The sequence below is a fragment of the Polypterus senegalus genome, chromosome 18 (assembly GCF_016835505.1).
Source record: "Polypterus senegalus isolate Bchr_013 chromosome 18, ASM1683550v1, whole genome shotgun sequence".
NCBI lineage: Eukaryota > Metazoa > Chordata > Cladistia > Polypteriformes > Polypteridae > Polypterus > Polypterus senegalus.
The window spans coordinates 69951678-69976086 of NC_053171.1; the positions used below are offsets into that span (position 1 = coordinate 69951678).

A 24409-nucleotide genomic window follows, 5' to 3' on the forward strand; every position below is an offset into this window, starting at 1 on the left:
AAGGCGATCATAACGTCAGCGAACACATCTCTCTATACTATATAAAAGAAAAAGGCAACTTTCCTTTCTTTACACCTTTTTTCCTTTTATCCCAAACCAAAGCCTTTCTCGCTTAACACTGCAGAGGACACAAAACTAATTTTCTTTAAATGCCGGTAAGGCACATTACCAGAGGCACAAATTTGAGCGTTCACATAGAAAATGTAATTTCTATACCACAGCCGTCGTGTAGCGCCTTTCAAAAGGGATCTACTACCAGAGATGATCCATATATATTTTAGCTGCTGTTAGTTACTTACCTGTTGTGTTACACAGTCTTTAAAATGTAGTTTACCCCAACCACTCCAGTAGTGCTCAATGTACCTGTACTTCTTAAAACGTTAATGTTTTACTGTTTAATAACTTATAGACTATATTTTATTATTTCTCCCTTGCACTCAGTGACCAAAGCTATACACACACATATATAAAAGCTATACACACAAGTATATGTATGTGTATATATATATATGTATGTATGTATGTGTATATATATATATATATATATATATATATATATACACACACACACACACCCCTATCTGCATTATATATATAACCGTGACTCATCAGTGAAAAGCACTTTTTGCCACTCCTGTCTGGTCCAGCGAAGGTGGGTTTGTGCCCATAGGCTGCGTTGTTGCTGGTGATGTCTGGTAAGGACCTGCCTTACAACAGGCCTACAAGCCCTCAGTCCAGCCTCTCTCAGCCTATTGTGGACAGTCTGAGCACTGATGGAGGGATTGTGTGTTCCTGGTGTGACTCGGGCAGTTGTTGTGGCCATCCTGTACCTGTCACGCAGGTGTGATATTTGGATGTACCGATCCTGTGCAGGTGTTGTTACACGTGGTCTTCCACTGCGAGGATGATCAGCTGTCCTTCCTGTCTCCCTGTAGCGCTGTCTTAGGTGTCTCACAGTGCGGACATGGCAATTTATTGCCCTAGCCACATCAGCAGTCCTCATGCCTCCCTGCAGCATGCCTAATGCACGTTCACGAAGATGAGCAGGGACCCTGGGCATCTTTCTTTGGGTGTTTTTCACAGTCGGTAGACAAGTCTCTTTAGTGTCCTGCGTTGTTAGAACAGTGACCTTAAATGCCTACTTTCTGTAAGCTGTTAAGGTCTTAACGACCATTCCACAGGTGCATGTTAATTAATTTATTTTGGTTAATTGAACATGCATGGAAAACATTGTTTAAACCCTTTATAATGAAGATCTGTAAAGTTATTTGGATTTTTAAAACATTATTGTTGAAATACACAGTCCTGAAAAATGGACGTTTCTTTTTTTGCTGAGTATATATATATATATATATGACAGCAACACTCATAACAGTGACAAAACAATTACATTGACAATCATGTTACGTTATTTTCAAAATGTTTCCTTTTCTTTTTCTTTACTTCTTTAACACACTACTTCTCCGCTGCGAAGCGCTGGTTTTTTGCTAGTCCCATATATAATTATGCATGACTAGTAACATTTCATACTTCACAGGGTTTTGCTGAGGGAGAGCTCTACATAGATGATGGCTATTCATTCAGTTACAAAACAGAAAAACAGTACTGCCACTGGAGGTTTGTCTTCTTAAACAATGTGCTAAAAGCCAGGTAATTTAATATGCATTCTTGCTTTTTCTTTCCTGTTTTTTGTTGTTGGTTAACAAATATAAAAAATAAAGTTTGACATAAGTATGCCCATCCGAGAATCCTTCTTAAAGATTCCTTTTGGAGTCCATCTCTCTCTCTCTCCCCCGCCCCATACCCCCAAATGAGTTGGCTTGTCCACTTTCAAATACTGCATACTTTACACTCTCATGTGTCTCCCTGACCTCTTGCTCTTTTGCTGTCTTTCTTCTGCTGGAGAACTCATACTTCCCCTGTAATTACTTCAATGTCAGGTCTCTCTATGTCTATGGAAACCCGAGCTAACGTTCCCACTAGTGGATTCTGGTATCTGTGTCATGTTGCTGTGTTCAGGGCAATGTACCAGCTTCATTCATTTGCAGCCATCTGCCAAACTAAAGGGTTTTCGAAGGACACCTTGAACTAGTAGTAGTCCCAGGTTAAGGTTTAGTGTACCATAGGGATACCAGCACTTTTTCCAAGCAGTCTTTCCCCCCCAACCCCCTCTCTCTCTCTCTCCCTCCCTCTCTCACACACCCACACACACACACACAGCCCCCAATGGTAGTCCAGACAGGCCCGTTACTGTAGAATACCTTAAACATTTGTTGTACTCATATAAATATGGTTTTATTAGTACTTTCACAACTTTATCTTTATTTCATGTTTTTTTTTTTATTCTAGCAACACACAGTTGTTATTAAATAGTCTAACTTAGGGGTGCCCACACTTTTTTGGCTTGCGAGTTACTTTAAAAATGACCAGGTCAAAATGATCTACCTAAATTAAAAATGCGATATATATATATATATATATATATATATATATATATATATATATATAATGTACTGAGTATTGGAAGTGGGTAGTAATGAGTTACATTTACTTGAGTAACTTTTTAAACAAAAATTGTACTTCTACTTTTTACTTGAGCACATTTGTGAAGAAGAAACGCTACTCTTACTCCGCTACATTGGGCAACACTCGAATCATTACTTTTTTTCCATTAGATAAAGTCTGACAGACAATTTTCAATCTGCTCTGTAGAGGATGCTGTCAAGTTGCGCACACGCCCTCCATTGCGTCTCCAGGTCTGACGTGAGGTTTTGGATGTTCCCCAAATCAAAGCGCTGCAGCTTTGAGGACAGATGTTGCATTTTTCATTTGAAAGCATTAACTGAGCTAATCATATTGACCATGGAGTTCTCTTTTCCTTGCAGCTGTAAATTAAGCTCATTCATGTTGGTCAGATCGGAAAAAAAATGCCAAGTCTAGCGGCCATTTTTTTTTATCATCTCTCCATCTTGGAAGGACTTCTAATGCTTAATGATCGAGTGACTCACCCGGAGTGATGCTTCAGTGTGTCTGCCTTTGGTTTTGAATTCAGCCGAGTGAAAAATGACGGCTGTCCGATTAACTGTGATTTTAGTTCCCTCTCCTTTCTCTTTCTCAGATCACTTTTTGGAAGGATGTCAGTTTCGTAGTTTTTATGAACAGTTCGAAAGTGCCTTTCCAGATTTTCCTTCTTTGGAATAGCAATGATAGATTGACAGATAAGACAAACGCACTTCGATTGTGGCATTGTGAGAAAAAAAATCCTCTTCCAATTGCACATCCAGCCCATAAACAACCATTTTTTTTTTTAAATCTCTACTTTAGTCGATATAAATTGGAAGGCTAACTACATCACTTAGATAGCCGAAGTTTTGCAGTAGCTCGTGCTCGATTGTGTGTGCGGGATGACCAGTGTGTTAGAAGAAAAGAGATCTCAGACTGGCCGCCCTGTATGTCAAATCAAGTTGCAAATACCATAGGGAGGGTATATGATAGACTAACATTTAAAAAAAATTTTTTTGAATGTAACGTGATCTTCCTTTCCAATCTACCTGTCGATCGCGATCGACGCATTGGGCACCCCTGGTCTAACTTATTCTTTTTTTCTGTATTCCTGTAGCCCTTTTCAGGTTAAACTAAACTAAACTGATGTAACCAGATCAGAGTAGTGCTGTCTCTTTATGTATCACATTTTGGAAATTTTCAGAACTTTACAGGACACTGAAGATTGTGTATTTCCCCTTGGGATTAATAAAGTATCTATCTATCTATCTATCTATCTATCTATCTATCTATCTATCTATCTATCTATCTATCTATCTATCTATCTATCTATCTATCTATCTATCTATCTATCTAGATTCGCCCAATAGGTTACATTTAAATTGAGTGTCAAATTTTAAATAAATTACCATAAATTGGAATTTGCTTCATTTTCTTCATTATTGCCTATTTTTCACAGTGAATATTATTAGTTTTGTTTTTAACCAAAACACAGTATTATTTAAAATCAGCCTTACAAAATGAATAAAAAACCTGTTCAAAAGGTGCACTATTTCTTCATGTCTGGTTCTCTGCATTTTGTTTGCTTCCCAAAGTATATATATTCAGACTGAAATAAAATTGGGTATCTAGATTGCTATGTAAAATAAAAAAAAAAATTCAGTTTCCTGCATTTGTTTTTGCAGACCTGTTGATAAAATGGGGAAGATGATTTCATGTTTAACTGTAGAAAGAGTTTGGATAATGGGCTTAATGGACAAGCCTGTATCAGTGACAGTACCGTGTCCAGGTAAGGCACCCTCCTTGAATTACACTATTAGTCCACAACACTTGAATGAATGACAAAGGTCAAACAAGGATGTATAGTAATTTCCAAATTAAACTGATAATCATTTTGACCATAGGCTGTTTGTAAGGCTTGTTGTCTATTGGGTAGAAAACATTCAGTTCATCAAGCACATTGGTTAGCTAATAGCTAAAAGGTCTTAAAGTCTAACCCAGAAATTTCAAGGCTTCAACTACATTCTCATGTTGTTATGAGCTTTCTAGTTTTAATGCACTGGCCTTTAATTTTCACTGGTGTGCTTAAGTATGCATTTACTATTTAAGTGAAATAATTCATCTGCTCCAGCATCACTAATGACTCTAGGGGTTCTAAAGACCTGGATTAGTTCTTCACATAGTCTTCTTTCTTTAAGTCTAAAACAGATACTGTATGTTTTGAGTCTGTTAGAGTTGAACGTACCTTTTACCCCAGTGATGCACTTGTCTGCTTTCTTTGCACAGGTTCTAGAGCTACTTAGTATTTTTTGTAGCATGTTGTCCAGAACTCAAACCAGAACTCTAGATGATATCTGATTTCATCATAGGGTTCAAACAATATGTTCTGATTTACTATATATTATATCATTTTAAAAGTACTGCTTTTAGTTTTACTTTTGAATTGCTTCTGAGCAATAACACTGTTTGGAGGTTGCTTTCTGCAAATTAGTGTAGCCCTTCTTGTATTTATAGTTAATGTTCCTTTTTTGTTTGCTTATCGAACTTTGTACTTACAATAAGGTGTATTTGATATACCAGAAATGACTCCCTATATGAGAATTAATATTGTTAATCTACATTAGAAATGTGGTAGAAATTTAACATCTTATTAAGGAAAGAAACATCCTCTAACAGGACAAATCAGTAATCAAGCAGGAGAAAAGCTCTTCATTGTATCTTTTAATTACTCCTCAGCAAAATACCTTGGAGGGAGCATTCATTAAAAGCAGTCTGTTACAGCCTGGTCAGAATGGTCAGAGAAACAAAGAATAGAGGTTCATTTTATAAACTGTTGAATTTACATACAGTATCAGTCAATGCACACACGTTACTCTGGTTGTGACCCTGTAGTTAGGATATAGCGGGTTGGATAATGGATGGATGGGTGGTTCATTGGTTTACACACAAATGATTTATATAAAATAAAAGTCTTTTATATTACAGTATATTCTGCTTTTTGTTATACCTTTGAGTTGTGCCACCACCCTTGAAATGTGTGTGAATATAACAATTGTCCATTCTCGTTTATAGGACATCTGCTGATTTCGTAGTCATCCTTCAGTACATTTTGTGTATTACATCAACCTTTCTTGTGGTACATTATTTACTTCACCATCTCAGTATTTTTCCTAAACCAGTTCTTATAATTCAGAGTACATTTCGTTGTTCACTTGACCTTTATCTGGTTTCCTGGTGTGCCTGAACATGTTTCTGACAATTATTAAACCCTTGTGATATTTCATTAAGATGAATGCCATGTTAACCTAAAATTATTCTTCCAACAGAAAGGGATCAAATCACTGAGAGACTCCACTAATGAAATAATCCAATAAGCAACATTCTTTTGTTATCAGAATTCTATTCTTCTGGTAAATCAGTTTAGTAAATTACCTCTAATAATGATGGCTTCCACCCTCAGTGTAATCCTCACTAGAAAACCGTCTCGCTTCCGTCTTCGCTTCCATTCACTTCTCCTGCTGACTGTTCAACGATGTCTAACATCTTGGTTAATAGGGTTTTCAACCCATAAACCCATATTATCTTTTATTTATATTGTTATACAAGTAGTTAACTTCTGACTATAGTGTGAATAATGTTACGTGTGATAGAGGTAAGTCCTGTTGGTCTTTAATCACTGGGATCTATTTTGTGGACAGGAGTCACTTTCATAATTATCCAGACATCAGGTACTTATCCTGCATGAAGCGACTGCTGAAACAGTTTTATTAATATCATCTATTTTGACTGTGTGGTCACTGGTGAGTCTTCCTCACATTAAATTGTAGTCAACAAGTGGCTTTACTTCTGGAGTTCCCCAGAAAGTTTTGTAACACAATTTTCTATTGCTAGCAATTTATTATAGAATTATTTGAACATACTTGTAGGATAACTAGATGTATTTGCTACATGGTCGATCATGTGGCATAATATCTATCGATATAACTCCGTCTGCATCTAAAACTGCAATGCCCATGGCTTTCCCAGCTGTAGAAATAACCAAATTCTTCTGAGCAGAGGTCACAAGTAGATGATGCCATACATTTGGTTGTCATTTGATTTCCACTTTAGAGTTATTGATCCATATTTCATCGTCAGTGATTTGGCTGTCAGCCTTGATTTTAGAGAACAAATCTAAACACACCTCTTTCTGCACAGTTGTGTGATTGACAGTTAAGACTTTTTCAAACCCAACATACATACACACAATTTTGAATAACCCATAGCAGGTGTTTGCAGCCTTTTTCACCCCATTTACCACGTGGCAACTTTTCGAAAAACATTCACCACCTATCTTCCTGGCTCATTCAGTAATTTGAGTTATACAGTACTTCTATTATAATAAAATGATCGATAAAGGTGAAATTTTAAAATACTGTACTGTTTTTAACATTTTTTTAATTTTAAGTAACAATAATAAAAGCACATAATAATGCTATATCACTTATTTAAAATCAACTAAAGATGAGAAGATAATGTTATACCAGGACAAAACACCCTGAGTCGATGAGAACATATCAATTATTGAGACACTTCTCTTGTTTTTCACCTATGATTTAGGATATTCTTGGCACAGTTGCTGGAAGAGCAAGTCTTTTGGAACTGATTCAGATCTTTGTGACTTCAGCTTTTGCAGCAAATTTACCCTCTGCGTAGGCGATATTTACCCCTGGTTGGAAACCCCTGTCCTACAACATAAGTAATGTTGCGAGGTTTTAGTATCCAGTCACTTGGTTACTGAGAGCTCCGTTGTAAAGCTTCCTGGCTTGACTGAGTTCATCAGATAACTAAAGCAGTGACGGTGTGACTACTGTTATTGGCCTCGAGAGAGGCACATCAATGAGTCGCACTTGTCCTTTTGCAGAACTCACAATTAATGAAACCCCTCGTTTTAACAGCAGCATTGTGACTGTATAACATTTTAACGGTCTGTCAATGTTGGTCAGTGATTCCACCTCCAGGAAAAATTCAATAATAGAATGGCGTTTTAAATACTCCTTGGCGCTGCAGTAGCAAGTGGAATGACATTTCAAATTAATCACAGAGTAAGTTGCAGACATTCCTTTTTATTTTGACTAAAACATCTAACATTGTAAATTTTTATTGGACATTTGTCATAAATGTTTAGGCTAGAATGGACTTTATCAATGACAGTGTTCTACAATTAGGCATATCTTCAGTACACACTATAATTATAGTGCATTAATTATGCAGTATGCCGCAAACACATGGACAGTATCACTTATTTTCTGTGTGATCCTGAGTGAGTTACAAGCTCTCGGCATTCTAAATGTAAACTAAATATGTGATTTAATTATTGAATTATTCAGTAATTCTGTATTTGTATAGTGCCTTGGGATAATTGTTTACTATGAAAAGGTCCATGAATAAATTATCAAACTCCCTTACTGTAAGTCAGGGTCATGAAGACTGAAATCTGTTGTAACAGTAATGAGTACGGAACAGAGACCAACCTTCGACGGGTTAGCAGATTATTATAGGGCACTAACAAAAGGTAGTATGAAAAACTGTCTGTTTGGACAGAACATGTAGCCTAGTGGTTAAACGTTTAGACTGAAAACCACAAGCCTACTGCTTTAATCTCCGTCGTCAGTAATTCATTATGTGACTGTCCTGTGTGTGTACTGTGTGTTAGGGTGATGCTATAGGATGGTGGCCTATACTGTATGTTTTTGCTTGTAATATGGGTGTAGAACACACTCAAATTAGTTGTTCAGTGCTTCATTTTGAAAATTTAGATGCAGTTTTTTTTTTATAATATGAACATGGTTTCTATTATTATTAACACTTAACTAATCAAATTTTTATTTGTATTTTCTTTCAAGGCAAAAAGGAAGAAAAATTGGATTTTAGTTTCAAGGACGAAACAATGACAATAGGAAACTTACAAATTCAAGTTCTCCAGGGTTGGCTGCTGAAGATAAAGTAGTATTTAACCAATGGAGGAGGTACATGTTATATTCTGAAACTTTTTGAAGTGAACCCAGGATAATGAAAACTGCATTTGATTGTAGTTTTATATAATTCTAAGAAAACTGTTCTGCAGAAAATTGAAGTGAAAATTTAGTAAGTGATTACTGGCTTCATATACAATAGTTAACAATGCACACGGGTTCCTATAACAGTTTTCAGTTTCATCAGAGATGTTAAGTCACAGTTGGCATGGTGGTGCAGTGGCAGCACTGCTGCCTCACAATATGGACACCAGGGTTCATGTCTTGGGTCTGTTCCTATGGGTTTCCTCCAGGTGCTCCAGTTTCTTCCCACAGTCCAAAGACATGAAGTTAGGTAAACTGGCATTGTTAAATTGGTCCTTGTGTGTGTACAATAGGCAGCTGCCATGTCCAGGTGTTTTTCCTGCCTTGCACCCTGTGATTGGTAAGATACACTCCAGCTGTCCTGCAATCCCTGTCCTGGATTAGTGGTTTAAGAAAAGGGATGGATGGATGTCAAAACAGCATGTTTCGGTTATTATATTGTAAGCTGTAAACCATATCTAGTGGTACAATTACACACAGGTCAGCACCTCACCTTACTGCTACAGAGACCCACATTTGATTTTCTGCCCAGTCATCCTCCATGTAGAGGGTTTTCTCATCATGTGTTGTTTCTGCCACATTTCAAAGGTGCACTGGCCAGTTATGACAGAGTGTGGTTGTATGTGAAAACACCATGCAATAGATTGGCACCTTGTCCATTTTTCTTTGCTGCTTTGTGCTAAATGATGCTGAAATATTCAGAAACTGAATGGTCATAAACTGAACCAGAGGCAATGTCTGCCTGTTATTCCATCCACAATGGTAAGCTAACCCCCTAGAAAATCTGAGACAGTTTGCAGAATCTGGCTATTTTTCTCATTTCACAGATAATGATACACTGAAGTGAGACACCGTGATACTTTGCTGCTTCCACTTACCACCTGTCTTGGGCATGGGGGGGCTGACGCGGGATGAGTAGATATTATGTACAAACGAAACGTATGAACAGAAAGCAAGAATTGATCCTACAGCATTGAGTGTCAACTTCAGCATAAAATATTTCGAAAACTGAAAACAATATCAAAAAAAGTTTCAGATAAAGAAATTTCTTCATACATTTTTCTACAACTTTCTCGCTTTGACATTTTAGGAATCCAAATAAAACGTAGACCTTTCACTTCAAAAGTATTTACAAGATAGTTTTTGGTGTTGAAAAAAGCCCGATTAGAATTTTGAACGCAATTTACGACAAAAAACTATATTTGCCAATATCTGTCTCGCTATTAAATTGTTTTGTACAGTCCCAGTTACTGTTTCTTCAGCAGAAAGATCGTTTAGCAGATTGGCAAATTCATTAAAAACATGGCAAAGAAGTACAACTAGTCAAAAATGACTTCATCATCTAGCAATTCTGTGTATTGAAAATGATTTAGCTAAACATATTGGTTTTAGTGAGGTCACTGAAAATTTTGCGTCAAAGAAAGTTAGAAAACAGATTTGGCAATAATTTTGATACTATTGGTATCAAATTGATATATTGATATCATTAGGATCTTTACTTTATAAATATATTTAATAAATGTGCATAATACTTATGTTTTCGCATCATTAACCTCGCTGGGGAAATGGAAACTGTGGTCAGAACTTTTGTACATCACAAATTATTGTGTTTCATACCAGCCCTTTGTCCAACTGATAATGTTCACATACAAGTCTTTGATGAGCTTTGTGCAATCTATGTTAAATGAACTCCAGAAATGATAACCAAAATAAATTAAAAACACATTTATTGTCTTTGTGTCATGTACTCACTTTTTGTTACGAAATTAAGGCCTGTAAAACTATATGTGGTCTTTTCATTTTGTGCATTATCACAAGTCTGACACTTGTTTTAAAATGTTATCTTCTACATGCCAGAAAACTTTAAATAAACCAACTATCTGTAACCTAATATTTAAGTTAGGTGATGTTAGCTTTGGCTGAACAATAAAGACTATGAAAACAGTCTAGTATGATAGCTTCACAGTGATCATTTTGAATAAAGAGTGGAAAAAAATGGCTAATAAACTGAGTATATTTTTTTTCTTTTCAATACCTTTCTCATTACTGATATGTAAGGTGTATTTGTGTGTTGATAGAAATGTATTTCACGTTTATAAGTCTGATGTAGCATTATGACTACTGAGCAGCACGGGGGTGCCGCAGGGAACTGTCCTATCACCCTTCCTCTTCACCCTCTATACGTCTGACTTCAGGTACAGGTCTCAGTCATGTCATCTGCAGAAATTGTCTGATGACTCTGCCATTGTGGCCGGTGTCAGGGAAGGACAGGATGATGAATACAGGAGGGTGGTGGACAGCTTTGTGGAGTGGTGTGAGCTAAATTTTTTACAGATAAACATCACAAAGACAAAGGAACTGGTTGTGGACTTTAGAAAACAGGCTCCTTTTCCCACCCCTGTCACCATCAGAGGAACTGATGTTGAGGTGGTTGAGGACTACAGGTACCTGGGGGTACACATTGACTGTAAACTGGACTGGTCCAAGAACACCAACATGGTTTTCAAGAAAGGGCAGAGCCGACTTTACCTATTGAGGAGGCTCAGGTCTTTCAATGTCTGTAGGAAGATGCTGACTATGTTCTATCACTCTGTGGTAAAGAGTGTGGTGTTTTTTGCAGCTGTGTGTTGGGGCAGTGGGCTGAAGACAGCTGAGGCCAACAGGCTGAACAAACTGATTAAAAAGGCTGGCTCTGTCCTGGGTGTCAGACTGGAGAACCTGTCGGAGGTGTCTGAGAGGAGAATGCTGAAAAAGCTTCTCGGTATCATGGACAACCCCTCTCACCCCATGCATGCCTCCTTGATGGGTCATCGGAGCACACATAGCAAAAGACTCATTGCCTCCAAGTGTTTCCACAGGAAATCTTTTCTGCCTGTGGCAATAAGACTGTATAATTCTTCCTCATTCTGTAGGTGATCCTTCCCATCATCACATGCTGCTATCTCATTTTTTTTATAGCATAAACACTAGCCACTTTTCATTACCACTTGCACTAATAATCTGTAATTTATTATATCTGTTATAGTTTTTGTTATAGCTGTTTGTTGCTTTGCACAAATAAGTTATATAGTTATAATACAAACTATTAGTTATAGTTATTTGATATTTTGTTGAGATTTACAGTGGTGTGAAAAACTATTCGCCCCCTTCCTGATTTCTTATTCTTTTGCATGTTTGTCACATAAAATGTTTCTGATCATCAAACACATGCAACCATTAGTCAAATATAACACAAGTAAACACAAAATGCAGTTTTTAAAATGATGGTTTTTATTATTTAGGGAGAAAAAAAAATCCAAACCCACATGGCCCTGTGTGAAAAAGTAATTGCCCCCTTGTTATTTTATGTTTGGTGGTAGTAATGTGTGGGACTTATGTTTTGAACTGGTCCAGTGATACTGGGAAAGTAGTTTGCTCCAACTCACTTTTTCTTTGCATGGGAAGCAAGTTAGAAGACACATGGTGTATAGAGACATCATCTTTATGATCTCTCATATTGTATCCCCAGACATAAATGGTTTTTCACTCCTGTTCATTTATGTCTTTTGGAAAGTTTATTAAACAAGTAATGGAACTCATTTCCAGACTTGTGAATAGAGTTTACCTTACTGAACAGTACTGTCAGCTTCTATTTTTTTAAAACCTTTTAAAAAATTTCAAGTCAAAGTTTGAGTTTAACCCTGTGATTTACAGCTGGGGCAAGCCAACAGCTACTGTACCTTACGTTAAATTCCAACAGTGAAAGGTTTAAGGAATGAGCTTATAAAAGCAAACACTCTAGAGAATCTTTAAATGATTTAAGAGCAGCCACTTCTGAGTCGTATGTACAGTGGTGTGAAAAACTATTTGCCCCCTTCCTGATTTCTTATTCTTGATCTTGGCATGATGTCTAGCTTTTGGTCTACTTCTCTGTGTCCGGCAGCTCCTATTTAAGTGATTTCTTAATTGAAAGAGGTGTGGCAGTAATCAGGCCTGGGGGTGGCTACGGAAATTGAACTCAGGTGTGATACACCACAGTTAGGTTATTTTTTAACAAGGGGGCAATTACTTTTTCACACAGGGCCATGTAGGTTTGGATTTTGTTTTCTCCCTAAATAATAAAAAACATCATTTAAAAACTGCATTTTGTGTTTACTTGTGTTATATTTGACTAATGGTTAAATGTGTTTGATGATCAGAAACATTTTGTGTGACAAACATGCAAAAGAATAAGAAATCAGGAAGGGGGCAAATAGTTTTTCACACCACTGTATGTTGTTATTCTGTTTATTTAGTTATTCTGTTTGCACTATTATTACTGATCTTTTTAACTCTTTATTACCTTATCTTTATTCCTCTTGTTGCACTGAGCATGTATATGACAAAAGAATTTCCCTCGGGATAAATAAAGTTCTTATCTATCTATCTATCTATCTATATTTGTAATTATAGTATAGCACACTAGATTCATAAGTGGAAGTATGCTTAACAAGAATTATTTGAATACAATCATTAGTACAAGTGATAGAACAGTTGTAATAACTCATTAATTGACAAATTAATTTTATTCTAATGTTACTCACAGTTAAAAACTTTAATGGTTTTCAGCAGGTGGTGTAGTTCATTTGAAAAGTTTCAGGACGTGAGTGTAAGAGGCACAGAATCAATAACATTGCTCCATTTCATTTAAGAGTTTGAAATACATGAAAGTCCAGGCATAGATCAGATAAGATTGAGCATCCATCATTCTTCAGCTACTTCTACCCTGCATATTTTAAATGGTTTTCACACCATAGTATACATACTCCATAAACTGATGGACCCACCACTTTCTCACTGTATTTTTTGAAAAAGTATACACTTTCAAAATAGAATAATTTCAGAAAATTATGAGTAAAAACAATGGGCAGCCGTCTGATTAATGCCACTGCTTCACATACTGGGTTTGAATCTTTGAATATTGTCTGTTCTCCCCAGGTCCATGCAGGAATTTCTCTGGATATCCCAATTTTGCTACCACATCCCCAAAGACATGCATGTTGGGTTACGTGTTGATTCCAAATTGACCCTGTGTGGGTGGGTATGTGCATATGTGGACCCTGTAATGGACTGGTTGGTTCTGGCTTTGCGATCAGTGCTGTAAGAACAGGTACAGGCCCCCATTACTCTAAATTCCATTAAGTGGGATTTGAGAATGCTGTGTATGTTATGTTATTTAAAACACATACACAATTTACTTTTTAACAAGACGATTACTAAGAGCAAATTGGATGTGGCCAGATCATTTATTCAAACTGAGCCCTGATGGTTTTCACTTTGTCCAAAATCTGTTAAGAGCGGAAAAATGGTGCTTCAGTATAGGTACCTTTCCCACACTCTGCATTTACAAAGTACTTTTGGCATGTGAACCGATATATTGTGTCAGCGGAAAAAGCTATACTTACCATACTACAAGTCACACACAAAAATTATGAACCCTGGATAATCGAGGAGAGAACAGGACAGAACTTTACTTTTAATTGGAAATTATACCACTAAGAAAATATAACCGAGTGTGTCATGTTTAGTAATATTATTTATGTCATTCTTTGCATTTATATAACGCTTTTCTCACTACTCAAAGCGCTCAGCAATTGCAAGTTAAGGGCCTTGCTCAAGAGCCCAACAGAGCAGAGTCCCTTTTGGCATTTTACGGGATTCGAACCGGCAACCTTCAAACTTATACACTCTTTAGCACTTACTGACTTTTTAGCATCCAAATACCACATTTATTTGCTAAATCATTACAAAGCATTTTCAGTTCATAATTTAGTTGGTAACTAAATGTAAGATGGTCTGCTGTAATTCATCAACATTATCAACAGAATGAAAGGTTAATTTTCAATTCTGTACTGGACCTGCAATGTACTTGCAGCCTCCCCAGATATCTTTTCTGCTTTCCACCCAAAGCTGCCTGGACAGGTGATGTTCCGCCGACAGTGACGTCACCCTGAATTGGATTAAGTTGATTACAAATGTTTTTTTTTTTTCCTCTAACTGCCATTTTAGCTACAACTTGAAATATTAACACAATAGGGCAAAGGAAGCCATTTTGATATTTTGCTTTATTTCCTCCATACACAATGTACGTGTTTCTTTAATAGATTATACAGTATAGTTTTCTTCCTGGTGCAACCCATTAGGTATCATCCTTAACTTAAGTATATTAATGACAATAGTAATACAGATTTTACTGCACAACTTGGATTGTAAAGAACCAACTTCCAGGTTTAAATTAGAACTTCAATACTTTGTTAATTGGACCCATTCACATAACCATCTTATTCTCCAAAAAAAAAAAAAAGCCACTACACAACAATGACAATACTGGATAAAAACAACCAAGACTTGCTTGGAAGAGGCCCTGATCAGGACTTTTTAATCACTTGATGTATAGATCTACAGTGTACTATTTAGTTTAAACCATTAAGGACACTAGAAGAGGACTCTGAAACATGAATGGATGGTCAAAATGGCATACATCAAGTTCTGTCTTGGGTAAACGGTCCAAGAAAAGGAAAAAAAAGTAAAATGCCTGTTTCCATGTGAGCCACATTAGACAAAAATAAGTCTCACAATAAATATATTCACTATACAATAAATGACCTGTTTTTCCCACAGTGTTAGGTTGGAGGGTTGACATTGTTATTCAAATAGAAGGTCTTCATCCTTTCCATCAGTTAAAAGATTAGCCGGCTCTGATGTTGGACCAATCTTTTTCAGTCGTTCTTCCATTTCCTTTTCATTTTTAAGTTTAAGCGCCTTTTTCTTCTCCTGAATCTTTTTCAACCTGGAAAAAGAGAATAAAAAGGTAGTGATCTCAAATACAAAGGATGACAGTAGAGTGGTGAATTAGTTCTCATTTAATAAGCAAAGCAGCTTTCCCTCTGCTGATCTGACAGCTAACAACATTTGCAGATATGTGTGTGATATTTAAGCATTCAGATTCCACTTGGATGTTTACTCTGAATATCAAATGCAAACTAGCAAAACACACGACTTTCAATACCAGTAAATGGACCTTCTTTTGTAATTTGCATTCAAACTGGAAGTTTTTTTGTTGTAACAGTATAAAAAGATATAAGATGCATTTTTTCGAGAAAAAGCAAACAAGTAATTCTATCAATATACAGATTTTTATATTGCACTACTGGCTGCATAAATTCATGAAATCATTTTTTCTCCCTGCAATAAATATTATACAAAGAAGGAGGAATAAAATAAACAATGGATTGATTATTCATGGGTATGGTCTGATGCCTGAAACGACTGAGATGAAATCGTAGATTTGCAGCTTCAAGAAAAACTGGTGACACCTAGGACACTTTCTTATAGTCATGAACTCAATATGTAAAGGTTTGGATCACTCATTGTTTGTTTTTTTTGCCCCATGTAAGGTTTTCTGGGGTGGGAACTGTACTGTGAAACTGTACATCCATGAAGGCAAATCAAATTCCTAAATGGCTACTATATTAACAGCCAACACTATAGGGTCCAGTACCTCCATCAGAATAAGGTTTTCCTGTAGGATTTGTGTACAGTGATCCCTCGCTATTTCGCGCTTCGACTTTCACAGCTTCACTCCATCGCGGATTTTAAATGCAAGCATATCTAAATATATATCACGGATTTTTCGCTGGTTCGCGGATTTCTGCGGACAATGAGTCTTTTAATTTATGGTACATGCTTCCTCAGTTTGTTTGCCCAGTTGATTTCATACAAAGGACGCTATTGGTGGATGGCTTAGAAGCTACCCAATCAGAGCATGTATTACATATTAACTAAAACTCCTCAATAATATAAGATATGCTTCCTGCGCGGTGCTTGATTGTTTGCTTTTCTCTATCTTTCTCACTCTCGCTGCCTGACGGAGGGGATGTGAGCAGAGGGGCTGTTTGCACAGAGGACACGGATGCTCCTCTAAAAAATGGCGCCTTATCGCGGTGCTTCGGCATACTTAAAAGCCCAAAAGCACAAATTGATTTTTTGATTGTTTGCTTTTCTCTCGCACTCTCGCTCCGACATTCTCTGCTCCTGACATGCATTCTTTGAAGAGGAAGATATGTTTGCATTCGTTTAATTGTGTGAAAAAACTGTCATCTCTGTCTTGTCATGGAGCACAGTTTAAACTTTTGACTAAAGGGTGTTATTTCATGTCTAGAGGGCTCTAATAATGTTTACAGTGTGGGAGAGTTTATAAGGGCTTAAAATATATAAAAATAACCATACAAACATATGGTTTCTACTTCGCCGGATTTTCATCTATCGCGGGGGGTTCTGGAACGCAACCCCCGCAATCGAGGAAAGATTACTGTACAAAGAAAACCAACTTTGTATTATTCAGTTAATAAAATAATTGCAGTTTCTCCATGTTTTGATGGAAAACCAGAAAGGTAAACAATGATGGGGATTGCTTTGTATGTTGCAACTGCATATCAGTTACTAATTGTTAGACAAGAGACTCCAATCTGGACCAAGGCCGCAGCAGCTAACATCGTTTAATCCAGTAGATGGCACTATTCCATTTTTTTGCCCTAGGTAGGGATACCTTGAATAGGAAGAGTATGCTTCTTAAAGGGAGAAGGAACATATACTTCTAGGATTCCAGAATGTAGTCATTATAACACTTAATAGGGTAACATCTATTAAACAGGATTTTGCTACCAGTCGGGATCACTATGGTTTAGGGCTGCCCGATTGAATATTGCTATTTGAATATACTTTGAATCTACAGGAATTTTTTTTATTCAAACAATGACTTTTAACTGCCCTTTATTTTAACTCGCTCTCATTTCAGCAACATTTTACTCTGGGCATTACTTCTTAATTTTACATGTGTTTTACACATCACTTCCATGAGCAGTAATTTTAAAATTTTTAATTGTTAGTTTGTGCTGTCATTTATACAACGGACAGATTTTCCTACCGCACTGCCTTTTGGTAAACGGGTGTACTACAACGAGTTCTGATCACTGCTCCAAAAGTATCGTTTTGCTCCTCATCTTGTTCCATTTCATTCTTGAACCCAAGACTTCCAATTTGCTGATTTATAACTATTAGGCATTCATCATAGAAAACAAAAAGCTAGTTTCCTTTGAAGAATTAGTAATAAGGTTACATGTGTTACTTTTTTCCTGAATCTGTTAAGAGGTAAAAGAATCCCATTTAGTTTAACCTGTATGTTATTTTTTGTCCACTGCAGTGACTGACCGGTGCCCCGCTCTACAAACTTATCAAATCTGGCACCTCTGTCAATATCCACAAGCTGCTTATTTATCTTTAAGCTATGCTTCTTGTGATTTAATTTTGTGGTGTATTTATTATTACTTGGTTGCAGAATTTTTAAGTTGTTGTCAATGAAAGTGTTTGTCATACAAAGAATACATAAAAGATTACAATGCTACATTCAGTAACTCCTTTTCTGAAACACGAATAGACTGACTGTGGCTCAATTTCTATAATCTACACATGGACACTGACTTTATGGGTTTTGCACCCACGAACCAGAAAGGCACATAGTGGAGCAGAGGACTAAAGGACAGGAAATGGTGCAGAGGATAAAAGTAACAAGTGCATGGAACTTGTTTAACTAATCTTGAGTGATTTTGTGTGGATATACATTACAGGCTTATGAAGTGTCCTGTTCCCACTTTTCTCCTTTATCATGTTACTAGCAAAATACCCGCGCTTCGCAGCGGAAAAGTAGTGTGTTAAAGATGAAAAAGAAAAGGAAACATTTTGAAAATAACGTAACATGATTGTCAATGTAATTGGTTTGTCACTGTTGTGAGTGATGAGTGTTGCTGTCATAGATATATATATATATATATATATATATATATATATATATATATATATATATATATATATATATATATATATATATATATATATAGTTCAATTTCCGCACCCACCCCCAGGCCTGATTACTGCCACACCTGTTTCAATCAAGAAATCACTTAAATAGGAGCTGCCTGACACAGAGAAGTAGACCAAAAGCACCTCAGAAGCTAGACATCATGCCAAGATCCAAAGATGCTGCAGATGTTCTATCGGATAGTTGTGGCGAGCGCCCTCTTCTATGCATTGGTGTGCTGGGGAGGCAGCATAAAGAAGAAGGACGCCTCACACCTGGACAATGGTGAGGAAGGCAGGCTCTATTGTAGGTATGGAGCTGGACGGTTTGACATCCATGGCAGAGTGACGGGCACTGAGCAGGCTCCTGTCAATCATGGAGAATCCACTGCATCCACTGAACAGGATCATCTCCAGACAGAGGAGCAGCTTCAGCGACAGACTGCTGTCACCGTCCTGCTCCACTGACAGACTGAGGAGACCATTCCTCCGCTACACTATGTGACTATGCCAATTCCACCCGAGGGGGTAAATGTTAATATTATACAAAATTATTGTGTCTTTTATACCTTCATTGTTATCACTCTTTAATTTAATATTGTTCTTTATCAGTATGCTGCTGCTGGAGTATGGGAATTTCCCCTTGGATTAATAAAGTATCTATCTACAAGCTACAGCCTGATGCTGTAGTTTTCACTTTAGAACATCCTGTGTAAATTGTTTGGATAAGGAGGGAGGACTGGCCTCCTATTGGCCAATTACATCATCGTAGTTACTCCTAAATGCACTAATGTGCAGAAGCCTTCTAACCTTAACTTACCTGTAAAACTCCTCTCTTTCTCGTTCATCCAGTTCTGTTATTATGTAAGACAGGGTCCGCTCGATGCGAGGGATGATTACTGGAAATAGAACAGTAAATAAATACAAGTGAAATTTCAGTCATCCTAACCCATTAAACCACTCTGCTCTGAAAAGGATTCTGTCATTACTGAACCTTAATTGGCTTAAATGCATTGGTTTTGTGTGGGGGAAAAAATGTGATATACAGTAAATTAGTCCAATTTGAGTATTTAGAAGGTAATTGGCTGAAATGTTTGGTCCTAGGACAGACATCATAACATATACACTACAAACACAGTACAAAAACAACCTAAAAAAGATTTTTAGCATGTAAACAGAGCGAGTTCTAGCTAGATAATACCAAAAGCTCAGCAGAAATGGTAAACTGATTTTGATTCCCACAGTTCGACATGCAATGCTGGTAAATGTACCCTCACATATGGCATTTAGCAGTGGTTCACAAACTTGCATCCGGAGGCCTCTGGTGACTTGAAGTGTTTTATTTCATTCAATTAATGCTTTTTACTTGGCTCTTACATTACATGTGTGTTTATTTTCTAGTGGCTACATTTATTGCACTAAATTTTAGCAGTGTTTATTCATTTCATCTAGGAACTTAAGGAGTGTTTATCTTTACATGAATTTGAACAGTAGTATTTACTCTCCAATTGAGTCATTTATGGCATTGTTTACTAACACACACATAAGTGGAAATTACACTCTAGTCACTAAACTTCTTCATCTTTCATTATACCTTGATCTGTTTTTTTGAGGAATAAAAGCATCTGGATACAATTAAGAGAAGAGGACTCAATACCAATTTTTCTACAAAAATTAAAGTCTTTATATATTAAAAGCTATTACATAGTTTTAAACATGAAATATCTTTCCACCCACAGAAATAGGGCAAACATACTAATTACTATTAATTAGAAGTAGGAATGAGTAACTAATTATATGTTTAGGCTCAGATAGAAACCCAAACCTAAATACCACTGATTTACATACAATTTATTTTTCTCTTTTTGCAACGTCCGAAAGCAGGCTGAACTTGCGATAAACTTACAGCTAGCATGGAATTTATTACAGCTATTAGTATAGCACAAATAAGCAAATAATAAATAAACAGAGGAACCAACAACATATTTAAGTACAGTTATTTTTCCAGTTTGTGACAAAGGCACATTTTTCCTTGATTTCCCCCTCTGCTCCACAGTTTTAAATTACAAATCAAACAATTCAGATAGAACTGAAGTGCACAGAGCAGACTTCCAAAACGTTTTGGTCAAAACATGTAGAAATGGCAACATTTTTTCTACATGATCTCCCCATTTCTGGGCACCATAATATTTGGGATAATTGGCATCAAAGGTGTTTGTGATTCCTCAGGTGTGTTTCACTGCTTCATAAGATACAGTGGCATATAAAAGTTTGGGGACCCTTACTTAAAATGTCTGTTACTGTCAATAGTTAAATGAAGAGAAGATGAACTGATCATCAAAAGGCATAAAGTTGAAGATTACACATTTCCTCAGAATTCTACACACAACACCCCATAATGACAACATGAAAAAAGTTTACTTGAGGTTTTTGCAAATTTATTAAAAATAAAAAAAACTGAGAAATCACATGTACATAAGTATTCACAGCCTTTGCCATGAAGCCTTAAAATTAAGCTCAGGTGCATCCTGTTTCTCCTGATCACCCTTGAGATGTTTAATTGGAGTCCACCTGCGGTAAATTCAGTTGATTGGACAGGATTTGGAAAGGCACACACCTGTCTATAGAAGGTCCCACAGTTGACAGTTCATGTCAGAGCACAAACCAAGCATGAAGTCAAAGGAATTGTCTGTAGACCTCCGAATCAGGATTGTCTCGAGGCACAAATCTGGGGAAGGTCACAGAAAAACTTCTGCTGCTTTGAAGGTCCCAATGAGCACAGTGGCCTCCATCATCCGTAAGTGGAAGAAGTTCAAAACCACCGGGATTCTTCCTAAAGCTGGCCGGCCATCTAAACTGAGCGATCGGGGGAGAAGGGCCTTAGTCAGGGAGGTGACCAAGAACCCAATGGTCACTCTGTCAGAGCTCCAGAGGTCCTCTGTGGAGAGAGGAGAACCTTCCAGAAGGAAAACCATCTCTGCAGCAATCCACCAATCAGGCCTGTATGGTAGAGTGGCCAGACGGTCGCCACTCCTTAGTAAAAGGCACATGGCAGCCCACCTGGAGTTTGCCAAAAGGCACCTGAAGGACTCTCAGACCACGAGAAACAAAATTCTCTGGTCTGATGAGACAAAAATTGAACTCTTTGGTGTGAATACCAGGTGTCACGTTTGGAGGAAACCAGGCACTGCTCATCACCAGGCCAATACCATCCTTACAGTGAAGCATGGTGGTGACAGCATCATGCTGAGGGGATGTTTTTCAGTGGCAGGAACTGGGAGACTAGTCAGGATAAAGGGAAAGATGACTGCAGCAATGTACAGAGACATCCTGGATGAAAACCTGCTCCAGAGCGCTCTTGACCTCAGACTTGGGCGACGGTTCATCTTTCAGCAGGACAACGACCCTAAGCACACAGCCAAGATAACAAAGGAGTGGCTTCAGGACAACTCTGTGAATGTCCTTGAGTGGCCCAGCCAGAGCCCAGACTTGAATCCGATTGAACATCTCTGGAGAGATCTTAAAATGGCTGTGCACCGACGCTTCCCATCCAACCTGATGGAGCTTGAGAGGTGCTGTAAAGAGGAATGGGCGAAACAGACCAAGGATAGGTGTGCCAAGCTTGTGGCATCATATTCAAAAAGACTTGAGGCTGTAATTGCTGCCAAAGGTGCATCGATGAAGTATTGAGCAAAGGCTGTGAATACTTATGTACATGGGATTTTTCAGTTTTTTTATTTTTAATAAATTTGCAAAAACTTCAAGTAAACTTTTTTCACGTTGTCATTACGGGGTGTTATGTGTAGAATTCTGAGGAAAAAAATGAATTTAATCCATTTTGGAATAAGGCTGTAACATAACAAAATGTGGAAAAAGTGATGCGCTGTGAATACTTTCCGGATGCACTGTATGTGTGTGTTAGTACACAATGCCATAAATTACTCAGTTTGAGAGTAAATACTACTGTTCAAATTCATGTAAAGATAAACACTCCTTAAGTTCCTAGATGAAATGAAACTTTTGCATGCCACTGTACTTCAGCTCGCTTCTACCCTTTACAGTCTGTAGCTGCCACTGCTCAACATAAGGGCAACAGCTGTGCCAATGAAAGTCATAGAAGTAATTATGAGGCTGAAAAACTAGAATAAAGTTATTTAAGACATCAGTAATACCTTTGGATTACCTAAAACAGATGTCTGGAATATCATGCAGAAGAAAGAATGCACTGGAGGGCTCAGTAATTGCAAAAGGTACTGATAGGCTAAGGAAGACCTTCACTGCTGAGAACAGAAGAATCCTCACTATGGTCAAGACAAAGCACCAAATGCCTGTCCAACAGATCAGAGACCATCTTCTGGGTGCAGATGTGGAAGCGTCACAGACTATCTGCAGAAGACTTCATTAACAGAAGTAACAGCAGCAAAATTACAAGATGCAAACCACTTGTTAGCCACAAAATTTGGCTGGCCAGATTTGTTTGCAAAAAAGTGCTTAAAACAGCCTGCAGAGAACTGAAAAGATCCAATGCATATCATCTCATCTGTTAAATACGGTGGTTGTGGAGGTGTTACAGCTTGGCAAACATCTCTTCATTGCTGACTTAGTTACTGATGACAGTGGCACAATGAATTCTGAGGTGTATAGAAACATCCTATCTGCTCAAGTTTTAGCAAATGCCTCCAAACTCATTGGTCGGTGATTTATCCTACAACAAGATACAGTGGAACCTTGGTTTGTGAGCATAATTCATTCTGGACACGTGCTTGTATATCAAAGCGAATTTCCCCATAAGAATTAATGGAGATTCAGATGATTTGTTCCACAACCCAAAACTATTCATATAAAAATGATTAATACAAAATATAAAGTAAAAATACATATAGCAAATTAACCTGCACTTTACCTTTGAAAAGAATCATGGCTGGTGTGAGTGAGTTTCTAAACTCTTGTGGGATTCCACCCAATGGGACGACACGCGGAAGAGCGTCCCGAAGCAACCACAGGCATCCAGCACTGTAGCAGTTTGCCGTAAAAGTGAATCCGAAAAGAATGCGGACATGCTATAAGCGCCTGCCATTGATGGGTGAAACAACGAACATTATAAATGTGCAGGGCACAGTATTACTTGGCTACTAACCTATGTCTGTGTATAGTTAGTGGCAAATCCCGCTACAATAAATAACCTCGCTGTTCCTGTTTCAAGCTGAATAAAGATGGTGTCGCTAAAGTACTGAGATTGAGTTTCGTGTTTTGAAATGCATGACAGGGACCCACATGTTACAACACACACATGTGGTCACCATGCTATAGTGAACAGTATACGCTTGTACGGATGTTGACTATACGAGTGAGGCACGCTGACTCAGACGGAGAATGGGAGACGATTACCCACAATCCCGCAGCGAGAGAGGAGAACCATCAGCTCAGTTGTGATCATGTGACACATGGCAGACAAAGCGTAGACGTACTACTCGTATTGCAAGACCTCGCTCATTTATCAAGTCAAAATTTATTAAAAATTTTAGCTCGTCTTGCAAAACACTCGCAAACCAAGTTACTTGCAATCCAAGGTTCCACTGTAATGATCTAAAATACAGTATACTGCAAAGGTAACACAGGATTTTTTTCAAAGCTAAAGCATGGAATGTTCTTGAATGGTCAAACCACTCTGTTTACACCTAATTGAGCATGCCTTCCATATGCTGAAGAAAAAACTTGAGGAGACAACCCCTCAAACCAAACAGGAGCTGAAGATGAAGAACTAGCCTTAAATAAAGGTCTGCAATGTGCACTTGAATCATGTCTCAGTTGTTTGGTTTGTAATTTTAAACTGTGGAGCAGAGGAGTGAACCAAGGAAAATGAGTCTTTGCCCAAACATTATGGAGGGCACTGTATATCTTTCATCTTAATAGCATAACATATTATTCTCAGTCCT

At 37.5% G+C, this 24409-nt stretch overlaps 2 protein-coding genes across 4 annotated transcripts in view; one reads left to right on the forward strand and one right to left on the reverse strand.

Annotated features, from left to right (window-relative positions):
• Positions 1–10334, forward strand: part of ganc (glucosidase, alpha; neutral C) — a 95964-nt gene extending 85630 nt beyond the window's left edge. For 2 of the 3 annotated variants that reach the window (XM_039741476.1, XM_039741477.1), the window contains exons 22-24: positions 1538–1650; positions 4188–4291; positions 8388–10334. In XM_039741476.1, the coding sequence (XP_039597410.1) occupies positions 1538–1650; positions 4188–4291; positions 8388–8491 (321 nt within the window). In that variant the 3' untranslated portion in view covers positions 8492–10334. Of the gene's footprint in view, positions 1–1537; positions 1651–4187; positions 4292–8387 lie in introns of those variants that run through there. The other variant, XM_039741478.1, reaches the window with a different exon arrangement.
• Positions 10335–14664: 4330 nt separating this feature from the next.
• The window catches only part of atp6v1d (ATPase H+ transporting V1 subunit D), a 34744-nt gene continuing 24999 nt past the window's right edge, over positions 14665–24409 (reverse strand). Inside the window, exons 8-9 of the mRNA XM_039741330.1 lie at positions 19294–19372; positions 14665–15408 (exon numbers count right to left, since the gene is read on the reverse strand). Coding sequence (XP_039597264.1) covers positions 15264–15408; positions 19294–19372 — 224 coding nt within the window. The 3' untranslated portion in view covers positions 14665–15263. The remainder of the gene's footprint in view (positions 15409–19293; positions 19373–24409) is intronic.